Raw genomic sequence first — 21592 nt, 5'->3', positions numbered from 1 at the left:
TATATGGAAACAACCGGCTCAGTGCTTAGTACTGAATGGTGGCGATGATGGCGGACAATTTTGTTTCTAGTTGCAGCGACGAATCCGACGTAACGAACATTCTTCTAATGGTGACGAGGAGAGTTATGAACCTTTCTTTGCTGTTTTGGGTTATCAATTTGAGCCCAAATGAAAGCCAATGCAGCCTAATGAAAGGATCATTGAGGGGAGCAATCACACTGACGAAACACCGGCGGCAACAGAAACACCAAATGGTTTGTTTTGCATTTCTTTTTGTGAAGCTGATACACCGTGGCCGCAAAATAAAGTAATGTATAGAATAATTATCATTTAATGTGCTATCATCGGTTTTCGCTCTGCCAACCGACACAAATATGAATGGGATTAGAGGATTTGTTCTATATATTTTATGAGCGATAATTTATACATGTGTCCAGTCCTATATCCAATGCGTGTTATGTTTTTTTATTATAAAAGAGTACTCACTCTGGCCATTTCCCTCCTTTGCGTTGCCTGGGGTGGTGGGGTGGTTTCATTAGAGCCAGTCATTGTCCTCTTTCTTGTTTTCTCGGGACATTTAGGTGGTTGCGCGTATAGGTGGGCACCGCATCCGCTTTCAGCAGCAATTTCTTAGCAAAACCTGATTTCATTTGTCCATAGTTCGTATAGCTTTCAGGTGTAAAATGCGCACCACACAAAACCGTGCCGGAGTCTGGGTCTGCAAAATTAGCCCTCTTAGCACTGACAAACTTTACTCGTTGTCTGCGTAGTCCAGCTCTTTTTCTCGCGTTCAGGAACTCAAGGGTACTACATTGCGACAAATGGCTGTTTGCAAACCACATAGCATGACAGGTTTGAACCATTTTAGCGATTTTTTGATAAAACACGAACGCAACTCTCTCGTCGATAAACAACGATGGCAGCTGCCTCGACCTTTTGTTTCCTCGTTACGACGTCTCCGCCTCATTCCGCTGTTTCCGGAATACTTTCGGAAATGTTCGTAATTTTCGATCTATTTTCGATAATTGCTCATGAATGCGATTTATTTTTTTGTTAACTTTATTAATACAGTGGTACCTCTACATACGAAGTTAATCCGTTTCAGGACCTTGTTTGTAAGTCGAAATGGTCGTATGTCGAGCAGGATTTTCCCATAGGAATACATTATAATTCCATTAATTCATTCCACAGCCCAAAAACCTGCACTAAATCCTTAAAAAATACTGCTGGTACTATTACAAATGGCAATTACATATAGCAAAACAAATAGATAATAAATAAAAATCGGATTAATAATATAATAATAATAATAATTCCTGTAATAGTGAAACGGGTTCTAATAAGGCGGACGTTTTTTTCTGTACCTGAAGGCACCGCGGGGCTGACGTGACAAAGAGGGAGGGGAGCGGGTGAGAGTTTACTTTCGCTTTCAATGCTTTCTTGAGAACATCGTCAATTGCGGCAGACAGCAGGCGTTTTGTGTTGAATAAGTTGTGAAAGAAATGATAAAAACGTGGCGAAGCTGGCGATTTCTCTGGAGATGTTACCACAATAAGAATTGTCAGCTTAACTTATAAAGACTGGCGAACGATGGTCGGAGGAGGACCGTGGAGATGTATTGTTGAGCCATTTCACCCCACGCTCATATTTTTCTGTCATTTGCATTTTCATTTAGAAGGTAAGCGTCAACTTTTTCCTTGTTTCACCACCTGTACCAACCTTTTCTGAAACCTGTGTTGATTTGTCACACAAGAAAATCCGCCGTGCATTCGTCTGCGGTGCTGCCATTGTCGTCGTATTTCGAGCATGTCGTCGGATGTAGAAACAAATGGCGAGTCAAATTTTACGTCGGATGTCGAAAAGTTCGTGTGTCGAAGCGATCGTATGAAGAGGTACCACTGTATTTGTTATCTTGCCACATAACGGTTCTATTGGTATCTCACAGCCCCTTAGTGTTTTCATACCCTTTAAGTAAAAGTGTTTTGTCCTATTCAACACAATATCATTTCCATATTATTGAAATAAGAGGCAAAACACCTTTGTGGAAAATTGGTAACACCCCAAATTAATGAAAGTAGTAATTAACCATCAAATACGGATTAAAAATAAATACCGAAAAATAAACACACTACTCGTACTCTGCTAGTTTGGGCCACACTAAAGTCGTTACATTTTCCTCGTTATTCTACATATTGATTTTATTTTTGCCACAGATACCAACGGCTCTACCAGTTTCACCAATGAGATGTCGCAGCAATAAACACGACTCCAATATACCATTCAGAGGTAACCATGTTTTTTCTCCACTCGGGGGCACTCATGCTTTTTGGACGTGTAATGGTAATGGGTCATCGTGTTCTGATCTGAATTAGATTTTTGCGTCATCCTTTTGACATAATAGGGTCAGGTATTAGGCTCCCTATAGTACAGTATAATGTTAACAGTGCATATAGAGGAAGTTGTGCTAAGAAAAAAAAAAAAATTCTTAAAAAAAATATGACATTGTACGCAGTTACTCACAATGCTACTCATTATATGAGTACCGTAATTTTCGACTATAAGGCGCACCTGACTACAAGCCGCCAGCCTCCAAATGTGACACGAAAACGACATTTGTTCATAGATAAACCGCACTGGACTATAAGCCGCAGCTGTCCTCACGGCATTATGGGATATTTACATCAAAAGATATTAACCGGTAACACTTTATTTTACAACGGCATCATACGACTGTCATAAGACGAAATGAACCACCATGAAGCTTTGAACTATTTGAAAATCTTCATTGCTTCAAGAAGCTTCATTTGGCCATCACTGCTCCCTTGAGGGAGACAGTCAACCTCTGCTGCCACCTGCTGTCAACACTGTTGTTGTCCAACATCCCTCCTAGCATGCATTGCAGCGCTACAGGTGAAAATAAAAATTCATGTTCTGTGCTCATTATTTCTTCAGTTACTGTTCAAGTTGTTTCATTAATTGCTAGTTATGGTATTTGGTAACACTTTATTTGACAGTGGTGCCATAAGACTGTCAGTAGACAGTTATAATTATGACATGACACTGTAATGAGCACTAATGAATGCTTATAACAGATATCATTTAGTGTTATCCAGCAGATGATCTCACTTTTGAATGGATGTAAAAGATCCGAGCTCGACATAATAGAGTTAGTGACATAATTTGCCGGATGACACTTATAGACCCTACTCACGTGACGTCACAACTCCATCCTCCTGACTGGTACCGCCCAATTGTCCGTCAACACATCGTGTTTACCTGTTACGGCTACGTACATTCCTCCTATTTACGGCGTGTTTTTCTGCTCGTTAACATTAATAATCAAAATGGTGAAGGCGTGTGTGGCGGTCGGTTGCAATAACAGAGAAGATAGACGGAGAAACTTGAAGTTCTACCGGATTCCGAGAGACCCGGAGAGGAGAGAGCGAGATGTGCTGCTGCAATTCGACGAGAAAACTGGGCTCCAAACGATTACCACAGATTATGTAGTAGTCATTTTATATCTGGTAAGATGCATTTAATATATATTTAGAGGGTTTTTTTGGCTGACAACCACAATTAAGATCATTGCTAGGCTAATCGCCGACAACATACACGTATGTATGTAGAGAGAGTGCTATCGCTAAACCATATAAACATTAAAAGCCCTAGCTCCATTGACAAATGACATGAAATACATTAGACTTGACAGTGGATGTTAGCAAGAACAAAAGATTTTGAATTGAAAATTTCGTAACTCACCTTTCCAAGCACAAGATAGATTCCTGCCGAATTTTCGTGGACGAGGACCTGTTTCACCCAACCAGCAACGAAGTATTTATAAGCCTCCAAGCTCTTAAAGTTTTTCAAACTTTCGTGAGAATAGGCTGATTTTGTGTGGACAAGATAGTTGTACATATCAGGGTAGCTAGCAGATGTCAGGCAAATACGGCGGAGACAGCGGGTCGAAAAACATCGATTTAGGCATCAAATATGGATCTGGCGAATGGATAAACTGAAGCTTTTCCACATAACGCCTTTTATGCAACGCATCAAGTGAGTTTACGGCATCCGAAAGCACCGGGTTTTCCATGCAATGCATTATAAGTTGCTCGATCAATTGAGACCATTGATAATACAGACACGAAATGACGGACAAGGGGGCGGAACAATACAGTGATCATATGATTTTGTGACGTCGGTGGGTAGGGTCTATAGACATCTGTCATAAGCATTCAGTAATGCCCATGATAGTGTCATGTCACAATTATGACGGTTTTATGACGCCGCTGTCAAATAAAGTGTTACCTATTAACCCAAATAAATTAACAAATAAGCCACACTGTACTAAAAGCTGCAGGATTCAAAACGAAGCAAAAAAGTAGTGGCTTATAGTCCAAAAATTACGGTATTCTTTTCAACGAACATATTTTACTTGTACTTGAGTAAATTTCTGGATGACTACTTTTACTTGCGTAATATTATTTAGAAGTAATGCTACTCTTACTTAAATAAAATCTTTGGCCACTCTACCCACCTCTGCATATTGTAACCGAACTACATAGTTGTTTTTTTTTAAACACATACAGCAGCGCCTCTAATCAATTAGGGCTGCAGCTATTGATTATTTCAGTAGTCGATTATCGATGAACTAGTTAGTTCGAATAATTGAGTAATCGGATAAGCAACATGGAAAAATTCAAATACCTAAGCTGAGCCTCAAATGGTATAAAAATAAATAAATCTATGCACAACAAATGAGCTTTTGGCCAACTTACATTGCAAAAGTCCGCTCGCTTAAAAGCTATAAAATGCTAACGTTTTTTCTTTTTTATCAAATGGTTCAGACACATATTCCCACAAAAATAGCTAAATAATACCTATAAACTAAATTAGAAATGCATTAAAAACATTAGCTCAAACAAAAATTTAGCTAAAGTTGGTCTTAACAGGGAGCAGTTGGATTCACCCGTGTGAAATGAGGCAGACCAGAGGGCGGTGTATCCACCCTAATCAATAAAACAAAATACAAACATTTTCAAAATAAAACATTACAACGCCACTTTAATTAAACGCATACTCGAGGTAACAAGATTTAATTCGAACATTTTTTCTAATCGAATACTCGAGTTAATCGATTTATCGTTGCAGCTCTAGAATCAATGTATATTTTCAGAAATTAGGCAGCCACTAGTCCTGCAAATAAAGCCTTCTTATAAACATTTTAGTACTAGCCTTTCACAACAAAATGTAACCTTCTACTTTTATGTTGAAAATATAGTCAGAACTAGCACTCGGCAAGACCTATGTTAGCTTTACTACTTTGCCTTGGAACCCAAACAAGTCTCTACTCTCACAGCTGTCACAGATTTATGTACCCTGACGCTGAAAATCAACAGCGGCTGAACTAGTAGGTAAGTAAAAACGTACAAAACTACAAAACAAGGATTACCGCTCTTCTGCACTTTGTTGACAATCAGATACTTCCCCCTTCGACAATGTTTGCTAGCCATTTGTTAGCATTAGCCCGAAGCAATATCTGCGACTGTGACGACCCCTACCACCACACCAACTGGTTCAAACAGCAACTTACTTGACAATTTTGCGAGTAATACCATATTTAAAATGCTCTTAACACATAATTTATTTCGGTTAAATATTTACGGTCCAGTTCGTGTTGAAGCTCGCTAGCTGTCATTTGATAATTTGAGGCGAGCAGAAGTCTAGGTCTGGATTTGTGACAGCTGAAGGACTTTTGTAAGTTAACTTGCCGTTAAGCGAATTTTAAAATATTATTTAATACAGAGGGTTTCAACTAACTCGGCACCCACTTTCGTAATTTTTCACTTTGAAGCAAAATTAGGCGCAATGTTAAAAAAAAAAAAAAAAAATCTTGCTATCAGACAGTACTCTTAAAAAAGCAATTTTGGGCTTCAACCATAGAAAGCCTTTTTTTTTTTTTTTTTTTTTTTTTTTTTTTTTTTTTTAAATTAAAAATGTATTTTTATTTTTTTTTTACTTTTCAGCCAGTATGTTTCCAAGGACATCCACTACCTTGCCTTTCTGTGACCCCTCCAATCTCTGTATCTCTAAAACCTTCTGCTATCACTAAATACAATGCTACATGACCTGGAAGCCGAATATTTTTAAAAATGTGTTAAATTGTTTGTATTCGCGTACTAACTGCCAAAGATGTCAATAGACGTGTTTTCAAAAAGTAACATTGACTGCCAAAGATGTCTATTTATTGTATTGGACTTCTAGTCGTGTCATTGGCAGGCTACTTTGATTAAATAATAACGGTTTAATAGTACACAAAAATCCCGGTTCGGTACGTACCTCGGTTTTGAGGTCACGGTTCGGTTCATTTTCGGTACAGTAAGAAAACAAAATGCAAAATATAAATGTCCTAGTTGTTTATTACACACTTTTGTGCTTTCAACAATAGGAACAGTAGCATATACAAAGCTAGAATTCTGCTCAAAAAGTAGCGGGTATTTAAAGATAATAATCCAACAACAATTTGCCTTTCAGACCCCGCGTATTGGTCAGCTTTCTTTCTGAAAGAAAGAAGAAAAAAGAAGTCCTGTGCTAAAGAGAAAAGCAATCCCAATGACAATGATTTTAACATGTATTTTACAAATGAAATGCCTCAATGAATCATTTTTTTTTCTTATGAACGGTTTTCAAAAGCTTCATTGGTGGATTTTCTCAAGTTTAAGCGCCACACAGAAATTAATAAATTTAATTGTGTAAGCAGGATCTGTGTATTATTTTTATTATTTAATTACAGGTGTTTCAGCTCATTTCAATTTATTTTATTTAAATGAGCTATTATTTATTTTTTTATGTGTTTATATTTTAAAAATGGGAAGTAGTATTCATTTATATTGTATATTTTATGTTGTATAACTTTAGTTCCTATGTGAGTATTAGTTCCTACTTGTTTTGTTGTGGTAGGAGGGTTTTGCATTGAACACGGGGCCGTGTTGGTTATTATTATAGCAGAGAAGACAGCCGTAAATCAACAAAGACAAGTCAACTGTGCCCCGATCTACCACTCAAGAGATCTGATGGACTCAAAAAGTGGGTTACGATTGCATATTAGTTTGAAAATCGACCGGATCCACCGTATTTTTACACGAGTGACTTCCGGTCTGCCCGATCCTAGCAACTGGTAGTAGTATTGACGCAGGAGGGTCGCGTCTCACGTCAGATAATAAACTCTGCTGTTCTTTTCGCGTGCGTCGTGTTGAGCAGCTCCTGGGACGCGTCTAACACGCGGCCCCACTGCGACTGCTGTGCATTGGCTGATTGACTTTAACGCCCGCGTTTCACTGCGTTGTCGAGCCGTTGACGTTTCTGGGTTATACTGTCCTACCGTGTTGGTCCTCATTATAGTAGAGAAGACGGAGTAAATATAATCTACACAAAGAAACTAACCCGATCGACTCACAGCCTCGAAAAGTAAGGGTTACATTACGTCAGAAACTCATTCCGTATGCCTCTGTTCCAAACCGAGCACCACGTACCGAAACGGTTCAATACAAATACATGTACCGCTACACCCTTATTAAATACTGATGATGAAATCCAATGATTACAAAACAAATCAGCCTTAGAGTGATATTCGGGGGGGGGCATAAATCGAGGCTATTTAGTTTTTTATTCATCTTGAAATTATTTGTATTAATACGTTATTAATTGAGAATTTCATTTGTTTAAAAATATAAATAATTATTAATAATATTTATGTTGAGATCTTTGAATAGAATAGAAATGAATGGTTTTCATGTCGTGGAAATGTTGTCGCTTACAATGAGATGACCACATATGTGGCCGCAAAACATCTGTCCTAATATCTTTTTCGCGCCCCGTTTGTGCTGTCAGCCCCCAAATGCAAAGTAATAACCTCACAAAGAAATTAACTCTTTCTTGTGGAAAAATCTATGTAATAGCTGGTTGTTAGAATTCCTTTTTGGGAAAAAACAAACAAACAAAAAAACCCATAAAAACTCAAATTATTTTTTTGAAGCATTCAGAATAGAAAACTCGAAATAATTCATAAAATCAATTAATTGCCCCGGCCTACCCATGAGCTATTTTGAATAAAGTATGCTTTTTTCTTATTTGCTTTCTTTTGTGTCCCAACAGAGAGAACAGCCAGCGATGTGCAGCTGCGTGCGGAGCTCCAGGGCTCTGCCCCCTGCCCTGCTCCCCAGGTTGCTGCTGCCACACACGGGCTACTCTTTCGCTGGCAGGGGTCTGCGGACATCCACAAACTCCATGCAGGCAGTGAATGCGGACACCTCTCAGCCACTACCGCTGCCTAGCCAAGCCCGAGTGGTTATCTGTGGTGGGGGCATTGTGGGGACGTCGGTGGCGTATCACCTGGCTAAGCTGGGCTGGACTGATATCGTCCTTCTGGAGCAGGGCAGGTATGTCATGTCCTGCAGAATTAATCCATTTTCCTGGATTATTTGTATTAAAAGTTTGTTTTATTGGCAGACTAGGAGCGGGAACCACCAAACTATGTGCCGGCATCATCAGCGTGGCCAAGCCCATCTCAATCGAATGCAAAATGGCCGACTACTCCAACTCTCTGTACCAGCAGCTTGAGCAAGAGACTGGCGTCAAGACGGGTACGTTGTCTGGACATCCCGCCAGGCATTCATTTGTGAATTTTTGCTCCATTTTGTGTATTTCAGGCTACGTGCAAACTGGTTCTCTGTGTCTGGCGCAGAATCAGGACCGCTTCATTTCGCTGAAGCGACTCGCGTCGAGACTCAAGTAAGATTTTTAAGTTGACTATCATTTTTGATGGCGTATCATCGCGGAGAATTTAAAACCAGCAGTGTGCAGCTCATTTTCGTCACTGGGCAGATTGTAGATACGGTTTTCCTCAGACGGGTTATAAACACGTCTTCCTTTCCTAAAACGACAATTAATCAAACAAACTTGTTTTTTCTTACCTGTATGATGGTCAAGAATGCTAATAGAACAGAATAGAATAGAAAGCCTTTGTTATCATTTTACAGAGTACAACGACATTTAAAGTTTTGCCATAAAGTGCACCACATAAAACAAAAGTACAATAAGTATACAGATTGGGAATAAAGTAAATAAGTGACTAGCAGCAAGTGGTGATGTAGAGTTGTAATATAGCAGTCAGTGCTGCAACGATTAATCGATTAACTCGAGTATTTGATTAGAAAAAAATATTCGAATTAAATTGTATTGCTTCGAGTATTCGTTTAATTAAAGTGGCGTTGTATTAGTGTATTTTGAAAGTTTTTGTATTTAGTTTTATTGATTAGGGTGGATAATCTGCCTTCTGGTCTGTTTCATTTCACGTGGCGGAATCCAACTGCTCCCTGTTAAGACCAACATAAGTTTTTATTTGAGCTAATGTTTTTTAATGCATTCGTAATTTCGTTTAAAGATATATATTAGCAGATTTTGCAATGTAAGTTAGCCAATTGATCTTTTGTCGTACACAGATCCTCATTTAATTTTTTTTTTATACCGTTTGAGGCTCAGCTCAGGTATTTTAATTTTTCATGTTCCTTATCTGATTACTCGATTATTCAAACTAACTAGTTCATCGATTAATCGACTACTAAAATAATCGTTAGCTGCAGCCCTAATAGCAGTGCATATATGCCAATTTATAGTACTCAAACAAGGAGGCAGATGGCTGACTTGATTTGATTGATTGATATGAGTGCAAATGACAATTTTTGCATAGATATTGATGTAACAGTGCAAAAATGCTACAATGTAACTGACTTGGACCTGGATTTACGCACAGATGCTAACAACTCTTCATTAGGGCTGCAGCTATCGATTATTTTAGTAGTCGATTAATCTGTCAACTAGTTAGTTCGAATAATCGAGTAATCGGATTAGGAATATTTCATGCGTTGCACAATAAATTTTAGGATATGTAAAACAAATGTTTGCTAACATTGCACTTTCAAAAGAGCGTTAAATGCGAACACAAAATTCCTGAATGTTTCTTCAAACTTGCATAGCAAAAGTCCGCTAGCTTAAAGAGTATAAAATGCTAACTTTTTTATTTAAATTTTTTTTTTTTTTTTAACAATACTCTTAACAAATCGTTCAAACACCTATTCCCATAAAAGAAAACGGCTAAATACACTTATAAACTAAATTACAAATGCATAAAAAACATTAGCTTATGTTGGCCTTGACAGGGAGCAGCTGGATTCAGCCATGTTGAATAAGTTATTTCATATTCATTGTTGCTACTAGAGGGCAATGGATCCATCTAAATAAACAAAACTGCATGAAAACTCTTTCAACACAAACCATTACAACGCCATTCGAATTAAACGAATACTCAAGCAGCAAAATTTGATTCGAAGCTTTATTTGTAATCGAATTACTGGATTTAATCGATTAATCGTTGCAGCACTACTCTTCACACTTGTACTGCTGCTAAAAATGGTAATCTGTTTTCACTTTGTTTTCTAGAGTGTTGGGGATAAACTGTAACATTGTGAAGCCCAAAGATGTGGTCAAACTCCACCCTTTAGTAAACATTCACGACCTGGTGGGGGCGCTTCACCTTCCTGCCGACGCTGTTGTGTCTCCGCCAGATGTCAACCACGCACTGGCAGTGGCAGCAGCTGGACAAGGCACGGTACAATATTTGTATCTTTCTACCAGAAGCTTTGGCCTTATTCTTCTTGGTTGTTTTTCTTCAATCAGGGGTTCAGATCTTGGAGAGAACCACTGTTCAGCAAGTTCTGGTGGAGAAGGGCCACGTGATGGCTGTGGAGACAGACCGAGGCTCCATTGAGTGTGAATATTTCGTCAACTGTGCTGGACAGGTAAATAAATTTAGTGGCAGGGAGACTTATTTTTTCAGATTTTACAGCTGTTTTCGGGCATCTTAACATTTTTTTTTTTTTTTTTTTAAATTACAGCGTTACAGCAAACCTAACATTCACGTGCATGCTGTTTTTTGAATAATTCTTTAATCTGTCCTTTGTAGATGTTTGAACTAGGGCTGTCAAACAATAAAAAATTTTAATCAAGTTAATTACAGCTTAAAAATTAATTAATCGTAATTAATCGCAATTCAAACCATCTATAAAATATGCCATATTTTTCTGTAATATATTGTTGGAATGGAAAGATAAGACAGATGTATACATTCAACATACGGTACATAAGTACTGTATTTGTTTATTATAACAATAAATCAACAAGATGGCATTAACATTATTAACATTAAAGCAATCCATGGATAGAAAGACTTGTAGTTCTTAAAAGATAAATGTTAGTACAAGTTATAGAAATGTTATATTTAAACCCCTCTTAATGTTTTCATTTTAATAAAATTTGTAAAATTTTCGATCAAAAAATAAACTAGTAGCTCGCCATTGTTGATGTCAATAATTACACAATGCTCATTCATGGTGCTGAAACCCATAAAATCAGTCGGACCCATTCGCCACCAGAGGGCGACAAAACACCAAAAAACACAAGTAACAAGTGGACATTACACTGTGCTGTCATTTTAGTCTGTTTGAGCGGGGCATGTGTGTTAAATGCGTCAAATATTTTAACGTGATTAATTAAAAAAATTAATACCGCCCATTAACGCGATAATTTTGACAGCCCTAGTTTGAACACATCCAACATTAGATCTGAAACAAGCCTCTGATGTGTAATGCTGGAGAGTAACGTAAATAATAGCTAATATTTCCCCTTGTTTTAAATGCTAGTACTATTTCAGCCAATCAAATCTGAGTATCTTACATTGTCCCACCTACTTCTCGCGCATTTGCTACCCACTGTGCCTTGCTCCTTCAATACACGCTTTAATAGAACCAGGAAGTCAAGCAGACTTGGTCTGAGTCTCAGACGGTGACAGATTACCCAGGTACAAAAACTTTGAAAAGTATGTGCCTATTTTGCCTATTAAGCTACGTCTTTACCTGTTTCAAGTGTATCAGCGTTTATGTGCCATACAACTGACTGACGTCACATTCGTCACAATGACTATAAAGTCTAAAAAACTGATTTCCATAATTAAATAACTATCTGGAACCATCTTTTACATGAAGGTCATTTATACTAGGTCTAGTCAATTGCTTAAGGGCTGGAACTGTTTTAAACCTTTCAGGGACAGTCTAAGAGCGGGAACCTCTTAGTACCTCACGATACGATACGATTTGGGATACAAAGCTCACGATAACGATGATCTGACAATATGGTGATACAACAATTATCGATACATTGGTCAGGAAATCATTTTAGGATATTCTAAAAACAACTAATAAACAGAAAAACAAGCTTCTGCTGTGAATTAGAATGAGTTCATCACTAGTAGACGTCCAATCCATTTGAACTGGGAGGGTGGCAGCGAATGAACATTCGTTCATTTGCTGCCACCCCTCCCACTTCAAACGGATTGAACGTCTATGGTCATCAGTGGCAGCCACTGCCAGGCAATGAGGTAATTTTGGGCCATTTACCTGTTGATTTTCAGTTACTTCCTGTTGATTTTGGGGTATTTTATGGGTTTCTTCCTGTTTATTTTGAGTTACAGAACAAGAAGTGACCTGGGAATTACCCAAATGAATAGGCAGTGACTCAAACTCAACAGAAAATGACCTGTAAATGGCCCAAACTGAACAGCAAGTGGCCTGTAAATGCCCTGAAAATCGGACAGAATGACTGTGAATGCTCTGGTTTCGAATGAACGAACGTTCCCAGTCTAAATGGATTGGGTGTCGAGTACCGTCAATGCAGCGTTAGAGTTAACTGAGACACTATAATGGTGGAAGATTTTGGTAGCAACTTGTTGGTTCATTTTTATTGTTGGTTCATTTTTATTTATTTATTTTTAGACATTGACACCGTTTTAAAACGATATCTCGATTCCTGGCAGGAGCATACCGATGACCTTTTGGGATACAAAGTATCACAAAACTGTTCAGACCATAAGGACACTCAGATTCCCATTCTCCGTGTCAAAGCAGCTGAACAGGACACGTTAAAAAATAACAAAAAAACATTAAATATTACCATTTATCTAATGCTCGTTCATTCAACCCTCCCAGTCAAAATGGATTGGACGTCTACCACGAACAACGGTGGCTAATAAGTTAAATAAGGGCCCTGTAAGGGTAAAAAAAAATATGCATGAAAGGGTTAATGTGAAGAATAAACATAAGAATACATCGCGATACAGAAACATAATTAAACATACAGTCTATGCTGCCTCGCTACAACAAGCATTACGGAATCATTACGACCAAGAGGAAACACTGTGAGGAATAAATACCTAACAAACTAACCATTAGAACGGTACGGGGAGGACAGGAAAGATTAGGGTATGACAGAGCAGTGCGAGTACGCAAGCAGTGTTATTGATTTATCATGCAAATACTGTTAATTCTCCCCCATCTGCACTAGAATTTACCATTTAATTATGTTCCACTTATCAGTGGGGTTCTTATGGCTTTGACATGATGATTCTTCCATGTCGTCCCACCACGACATCTTCACCAAGCCGAAAAATGATTACTGTTTTCTTTTGGAATGTGTTGCTACAGTGGGCATACGAGCTTGGTCAGGCGAGCGAAACTAAAGTCTCTGTCCCCCTGCATGGCTGCGAACACTTCTACCTCCTCACCAAACCCCTCCAGGCTGAGCTCCCCGCTGACACACCAGGTCTCTCAACTCACATTTTTAGTGATTTAAATTGTAGTTGGCCAAATTGAACGCAGTGACCTTGACTTAACTAATAATCTTGTAAGCCAAGGTACAACTGTATATGTCTTCCAGTGGTGTTCGACATGGATGGGAGAATATACGCTCGGCCGTGGCAGGGGGGCATGCTGTCGGGGGGCTTCGAGAAGAACCCTAAGCCGATCTTTACAGAGGGACGCAATCAGCTGGAAATTCAGAACATGCAGGAGGACTGGGACCACTTTGGTGAGGAACACTGGGAAGGAACATAGGAATGTGCTTGTTTATCAGCAATCTACCACCCTTTTTCCCCCTTCCCAAAAAAGTTGTTTATTCTATAAAACCTTGAAGGAAAAAAAAAACTGTTTTTAGACCACTCTACCTCAATAAGGGTTCAGTATGAAGATTTGTTTCACAGCTTAATGTTGCATTTTACTACCTTTGTTTATGAGAATCTTTCTTCACCATCAAACATTTACTGGTGCGTACAGACCACTTTAATCAGCGTCGTACGTTGGACTCAAGCCAATATTCACCTTGCCACATGCAAGTGAGCAACACTCCTTCGGCTAGGTGACCTTGAAAGAAAGGCCGTAATGTAATCTGAGAGGAGTGAAGCTTGAGGGGTGGTCGTAAACTCGAGTTAAACTGAGACTCCCTTATGTGTTTGACGATACATGTAGCAAACTTTTTAATTCATTGGCTACGGCTAATGAGTTAAAAGCAATTGTAAGATATGTGAATTTACTAGCAGAAGTGGCAACTTCTAGGTACCTCACGATGCGATACGATTTGCGATAGGAGGCGTGCGATAACGGTTATCTCAATATAAATATCGATACATCACTCAGGAAACCTACAACATTTTACTATTGAAGTAACAAACAGAAAAACAAGATCTTTTCATCCTTCTGCTCTGAATTGAATTGAGTTTATCCCTTGTAGATGTCCAATTCATTTGACCTGGGAGGCTGGCAGCGAAGGAACATTTGTTCCTTCACTGCCATTCTTCCCACTTCAAACAGATTGGATATCTATGGTGGTCAATAACCACCTATGGGTTTTATTTTGAGGCATTTCAGGTCATTTGTTGTTGATTATCAGTCACTTCCTCCTGATTTTGGAGCATTTCTGGGTCACTTCCTGTCAATTTTGGGTTACAGAACAGGAAGTGACCCGTGAATCTCCCCAAATGAATAGGCAGTGACTCAAACTCAACAGGAAGTGACCTGTAAATGCCCTAAAATGAACAGAAAGTGAATGCCCGAAAAATTGGAAAGACTGGCTGCGAAGCTCTGGTTTCGAACCAACACCTCTCCCAGTCTAGTTGGCTTGGGCGTCTTGTGCCGTCAATGGCAGCCACTGAGTTAACAGAGACACTATTCTAGTGGAAGATTTTGCAACTTTTGTGACACCTTTTTAAAACGTATCGATTCTTGGCAGGAGCATATCGATAGGGATGGGAATTGATAAGATTTTTACGATTCCGATTCCATTATCGATATTGCTTAACAATTCAATCCTTTATCGATTCCCTTATCGATTATAATTTGGACTAATGAACTGAATGAGGTTCTGGGTTCAATATGTTTTATGGTTCATTTGCCTCTGAGTATCGGTTAGAACACAAGGCGCGGAGAGTTGTGTTGGTCTTTGGCACTTTTAATCCAACTTGGCAACAGGCACAACTATATACAGGCAATGGCACTTGATATGACAATCACTCAATGAGCAGATGAGAGCATGCGTGGAAAGATGTTGATGTATTTGTATGTGTGGGGAAGAAGATTGGAATGTGTGGGTATTTGTGTGGTTCTGAGAGGAAAGAAAATTACATCATATTAGTGCTGATGCAATAAACACTGCAAACTGACTGTAAAGAAGTCAATAAAACTCATACAGGACTCGAACATTATAATGACACAAAGGTGGGGGGCGCGAGCGCATGCGCACAACCCGGAAGCACGCTGCGTTCACGTTAGGCCTGAACGATATATCGTTTAAACATCGCCATCGCGATGTGCGCATGTGCAATAGTCCCATCGCAAGGACGTGCGATAGTTTTTTAATTTCCTTTTTTTTAATCCACAAACGTTTGTTTTGAGGAAGGAGAGGGGAAAAAAAGCGCACAGCTTCTCTTTCTCTCCAGCAAGTCATCGGCTCCTCCCCCTCCCCATGCAACAGCGGAGTGGAGGGAGGAGGGGCCGAACAGCAGAGCGGAGGGAGGAGGGCCCGTTCTCAAAGTGAAAGCAAGCAATCAACACGTTGGAGGAGCAAGGAAGACTGTATCCAAAAGGAGTTTTGGAAGTATTTTGGCAAGAACAAGACTATAAGGGACAAAAAACAGCCCTGTCGACAGTGCCTCGCCATGGTTGCCTCAACAAGAAGTAATCTGTCAAACATGTGGGACCATTTAAAACGCAGGTATCTATGCATTCCTGCTACGAGCTCCCCATCAGAGGCTTTTTAGCACAGGTGGGAACATTGTTAAGTGCCAACGTTCTTGTCTCAAGCCTGCTATAGTGGATAAACTAATAGTCTTGGCCAAAAACCTATGAGACCCAGTTGAGAATTGCTGAGCAAGGAAGGTGGACGATATGCAGACAAATACATAACACAGCTGAAGGAATGTCTTTTCTTCTTTTTATTCATGCTATCAGGAAGGCAGGAAATTTGGGAGTTAAAATGGTTCTGTTATTCATCACAGTTATTTGCAGTTATTCAGTTCAATTATTTACAAGTTCAATTGAGTTTGTTTCTTTTATATTTAAATTTATTGTAAACCGTATTTTTCAAATAACTATATATAGTACAGCTGCACATAAAGTTTTGATACTTAATATTTTTGTTGAAATATTTTTACAACTTTGTTGCCGTTTTGCAGTTTTATATTGTTATATTTTGTGTAAACAACTCAGGGGACTAATGCACTTGCATTTTTATTAGTCAGATTTAATATTTAAGTTCAAATATGTTGACAACTTTGTTGTTTAACTGAGGTTTTTATGTATTGTTATAGTTTGTGAACTCTTTTGTCATATTTAATATTTTTGTTCAAATATGTTGACAACTTTGTTGTTTTACTGAGGTTTTTATTTATTGTTATAGTTCGTGAACAGCTTTTTTGTCATATTTAATATTTTTGTTCAAATATGTTGACAACTTTGTTGTTATTTTACAGAAGTTTTTATTTATTGTTATATTTTGTCAAAAACTTAGGGGACTAATGCACCTGCTCTTTTATTTATCATTTAATTTATTTGCTGCTGTTGAAGTGTAAAATATTGTATTCAATAAATGATCTATTTTGTGCAGACATGACTTCCTGGATACCTTCATACAGAAATCTTCATCATTCACAAATTAAACGGTATTATATGAATACACTGTGGTCACGGTGTGTTATGTAAAGTATTTCCAAACAGCTATTCAAGTCATTTAGTGAAAATTTCTTTAAAAAAGATAGATCTTTTTTTTTTTTAATATCGCAATATAATATCGCAATATATTGCAAACCTAAAAAAAATCGCAACAATAGTTTTTTCCAATATCGTTCAGGCCTAGTTCACGTGCGGTCGTCTTGGCAAAAAAAGTGGCGAAGACTGAACTTTACACTCATATGGATGTACAACATCATCTTAAGATGCTAAACTAACGCATTCCCTCTTAACACAAATGTGCAACGCGAATATAATGTAAACAACGCTCTCCTTGACGCAGCGAGAGCGACCAGCCGATGTAACAGTAAAAACACGAAACGGTCACGCTGATAACGGCTCTAACTTTTCATAAGAAGTTTATGGCATGAAGAGGAAATACTTACATTCGTTCATTGACGCACACAGATTAAAACTTCCTCTAAAAGGTGGCCGTCCTCTGCTCGAAATACGCACCTTACGCCTATTCTCGGTCCCAGAATACGCAGCGCGCATGACGTAGAACAAATAACAGAAGGTAACTGACTGGTTGCTATGGGAACGAACGCATACCCATGGAATCTTTCTAATAGGAGTATTAAAATTGCTAACAAAATCGTTTAGGATTATTTTAGATGCATATATGTTATATTTTTCTTATAGAATATTCGACGAGGAATGTGATGGACCCATTAATAAACTTTTTGGGAAAAATCACCATTTCTTTAAGTAGTGTCATGAATAATGAAAAGGCCTGTAAAAGTCGATGCAAATACACTCGACAACGCCTCTCTTACACTTGATGAGAAGTCTCTCCATTAGTAACTATGTAACCGTGCTTGCTGGATTGAACGTGTGTAGCATGCGTAATTTTCAAAACGTAAATCATGCTGATTGGAACCTACAAGATAATCATTAGGTAAATTGCCAAACGATTCCATGGAATCGGAACACACGGAACCGGTTCTCGATTCCCATCCCTACATATCGATAACCTTTTGTGATACAAAGTATCACAACATATCACCATTTCGATATTATGTCACACCCTCGTTTGATAGGCGATCCCTGATCCAATCACATTATCAGAAATCGGGCCCGATCACGTCATTTTTAGAAGATCGGAATCGGGTGAAAAAGATTGTTTTTAAGATTTAAAAAGATATATATATATTTCAGGGCTGCAAAGCAATAGAATAAGACAACATTAATTGGTTCTGGAAGTAGTCTTGTAAACCGAAAATTTCGCCAAATCCATTCCAAGTGCTACTGACATGCCACATTAAATTTCATAATTGGTGTAAACCCGGAATAAAACGACAGCCAAATACATTTGAATCATTCCATATACCTAACCATTAATACATGTAATGGAGTAGATAATAGAACAAAATGCAAAGAAATAAAACAAAATGTATGTATGTTTTGTACTATGCAACATTTTTAGAAGATCAGAATTGGGTGGAAAAAATCGTGTTTTTAAGATTATTTTAAATGGCTGCAAAATGTGCAAAACGACAAAATAATCCCGATGGACGAGGATATTGTAAAAATAATAAATAATCAAATTAATTTATAAATTGCCGAGATATCGGATTGGTACTCTGTATCAGCGGATCCTCAAAATCACGTGACTGGCTCGAACTCTGGCGCAAAAAATATGTGATCGGGACATCTCTAATGTTTGACATTGTGCAAGTGGAGATATTTTATCACAAGTTGCCACCGTTGATCTTTTGTTTGTATGATGTTATAAAACGACAGTTATGAATTATATGAATTTATTGACATTTCTCTGCAGTTTTTGGTTGCTTATGCAGGTTCAACTCTTCTCTGTTTAGAGCCTATGCTCAGCTCCCTGCTTCGGAGAATGCCTGGGCTGGAGTCAGCTGAGATCCAGCAGTTGGTCAACTGCCCAGAGTCCTTTACGCCAGATATGCGTTGTCTAATGGGTGAGACGCCAGGCGTCTCGGGCTACTTCGTTCTGGCTGGCATGAACTCCTCGGGTCTGGCCTTTGCCGGAGGAGCTGGCAAGTGAGTAGTTGTCCTGGTGTGATAAACAGGGTATCCACCAGGAAGTGCAATTGGCTAACTCGGGAATCTGACTGAAAACTGGCTTTGTCCTCATACATTTTAATTGTAAAAACTTTCATAACTAGAAACCTATTTATTCTATTACTAACTAATACTATTTTTTTTAGGTATTTGGCTGAGTGGATGACCTATGGTTACCCCAGCGCCAACGTGTGGCCATTAGACATTAAGCGCTTTGGCAACCTGCAGAGCAGCCGCACATTTCTGCGACACCGTGTAATGGAGGTCATGCGTAAGTACCTGTCTTGTTGTCAGCAGCCACACAACTCACACCTTTTAAAACCAGAAGGGCAGTTTTGCATGTGTTTATATGCATATTTGTGTATTTCCAGCGCTTTTGTACCGACTAAAAGTTCCTCGCTGGGACTTCCAGACAGGTCGGCAGCTGAGGACAAGTCCCTTGTACGACCGACTGGACACGCAGGGAGCTCGCTGGATGGAGAAACACGGCTTTGAGAGGCCTAAATACTTTGTTCCTCATGGCAAAGGTACACAAAATGTCTAAAAATGTGCGGTGTATGAGCAGACAGTGAATAATTTTTTTGTCCCGACAGATCTCCTGTCTCTGGCCCAGAGCAAGACCTTCTACAAGCCGGACTGGTTTGACATTGTTGGGGCGGAGGTCAAGTGCTGCAAGGAAGCAGTCTGTGTTATTGACATGTCGTCCTTCACCAAGTTTGAACTCACTGTAAGTCTGCTAAAGACTTTGCTGATGAGTTTATTTTTTTCATCCTTGATCTTGTGCTTGTGTATCGAATGGTGTGTTTTATCAGTCCCGCTGTCCTTTAGTCCTCAGTTGATTTGGGACAAAATATTGATTTGTCGTGATGATACCCATCGTGTTTGGAAAAAAATGGATCACTATAGATTAGATGCATTGCCAGTTGATTTCAGGAAGGGAGGATCAGTTCCTACTTCCAATGTGTAAGCAGAAAAACTGGTGTCTAACCACTTCATGTATATGTGATAGCAAGGAATTAAATCAAAGGTCATTCAAACGTATGGTTTCAAAACAAAACTAAAATTACCACATGACAACAAGCTAAATAGCATAACTAGCAATTAATTAAACCACTGGAACAGTAAACGACGAAATAATTAGTAGAGAACGTGAAGTCTGAATGTTGATATCTGCAGCGCTGCAATGCATGCTGGGAGGCATGAAGCATTTTCGACCTAAACAGTGTTGAAAGCAGATGTATGTCTATCCCGAGGGTCGGCAACCCGTGTTTTAAGAGCTGCATGCGACTGTTTAGCGCTGCTTTAGTGGCTCCCTGGAGCATTTTCAAAAATGTTTGACAATGGCAAAAGATGGGGGAGGCAAATATATTTTTTGTTTTGATATGGTTTCTGTAGGAGGACAAAAATGACACAAACATTCTTTACGTTTTCCAATGCTATAAAAATGTGTAGAATAAATATTAAATTTCAACATTTCTGTCAACGAAGATTTGCGTCACTGCCTGCGTCACACATTTCTATCAGCAAGGCAGGATGCCAGGCAGGTGGCTATTGTAAACAAACCGGCGTCTGTGTGACGGGCCATGGATCCAAAAGGGAAAAAGAGAAAAATAACTGAGGAGAACGGAGGATTCAACATTTCATGGACCGAATCATTTGCATTCATTGCCAATGAGGAAGAATTGCCAGAACGTTTACTCTGTGGCGAGAAGTTGTCAAGTAACAAACAGAGTAATGAGGGAAGACATTTCCAGGGAAGGCATTCTATTCTACATTTGCAGCCGAGTACCTAGTCGGGAGTGAGAGAAAAAGTGATATTGCATTACTTCTGAAGAACTTAGAGGAGCGTAAAAATAGATTTAAAAAGTGGATTGCAAACACCACTACTGCTGCAAGTTTTTTTGCAACCCGGGAGATAATAAAGTGTGGAAAACAGATAATGAGTACATGAAGGAGACATTCACCAACATATCAGAACACCTATTTGCAGACTTCAAAAACAAAACCGACATAATACAGAAAATCAAAGACGGGCGTTTTATGCACATTCCATTTTGTTGTTTTTTAAAACTTCAAAATAAAAATAACATCAAAAATCGGATTTTTTAAATTGCATTTCCTTGACTTCATAAAAGCAATGAAACAGTTCATTAATTGTAATGAAGTCAAACTTAAGGTGGCAACATACAACAGAGTTGTCGTGTGGTGCGTTGGATGCACTGCAGGGAAAATAAACATTAAATCATGAAGGCTCATTATGTATTTTTAGCCAACTTAGTAATTTTGATAGTAGGCTAATATAGCTAATACAGATACATACAGCATGTGTTGCCTTCATTATAAGGCTTACAGTATGTAAGGCTTTTAATTTTTTGCGGCTCCAGACGTATTCGTTT

At 38.7% G+C, this 21592-nt stretch overlaps 1 protein-coding gene across 1 annotated transcript in view; it reads left to right on the top strand.

Annotated features, from left to right (window-relative positions):
• The first annotated feature begins 5281 nt into the window (after window positions 1-5281).
• pdpr (pyruvate dehydrogenase phosphatase regulatory subunit) overlaps window positions 5282-21592 on the top strand; it is a 24115-nt gene continuing 7804 nt past the window's right edge. Inside the window, exons 1-12 of the mRNA XM_057851319.1 lie at window positions 5282-5411; window positions 8152-8435; window positions 8506-8639; window positions 8706-8787; window positions 10495-10658; window positions 10732-10853; window positions 13590-13707; window positions 13822-13971; window positions 18983-19175; window positions 19343-19467; window positions 19568-19723; window positions 19790-19923. Of these exons, the coding sequence (XP_057707302.1) occupies window positions 8167-8435; window positions 8506-8639; window positions 8706-8787; window positions 10495-10658; window positions 10732-10853; window positions 13590-13707; window positions 13822-13971; window positions 18983-19175; window positions 19343-19467; window positions 19568-19723; window positions 19790-19923 (1647 nt within the window). The 5' untranslated portion in view covers window positions 5282-5411; window positions 8152-8166. The remainder of the gene's footprint in view (window positions 5412-8151; window positions 8436-8505; window positions 8640-8705; window positions 8788-10494; window positions 10659-10731; window positions 10854-13589; window positions 13708-13821; window positions 13972-18982; window positions 19176-19342; window positions 19468-19567; window positions 19724-19789; window positions 19924-21592) is intronic.

The sequence above is a fragment of the Corythoichthys intestinalis genome, chromosome 1 (genome assembly GCF_030265065.1).
Source record: "Corythoichthys intestinalis isolate RoL2023-P3 chromosome 1, ASM3026506v1, whole genome shotgun sequence".
Taxonomy (NCBI): Eukaryota; Metazoa; Chordata; class Actinopteri; order Syngnathiformes; family Syngnathidae; genus Corythoichthys; species Corythoichthys intestinalis.
The sequence above is the reverse complement of the archived record's forward strand: the minus strand, read 5'-3'. Positions and strand labels throughout refer to the sequence as shown.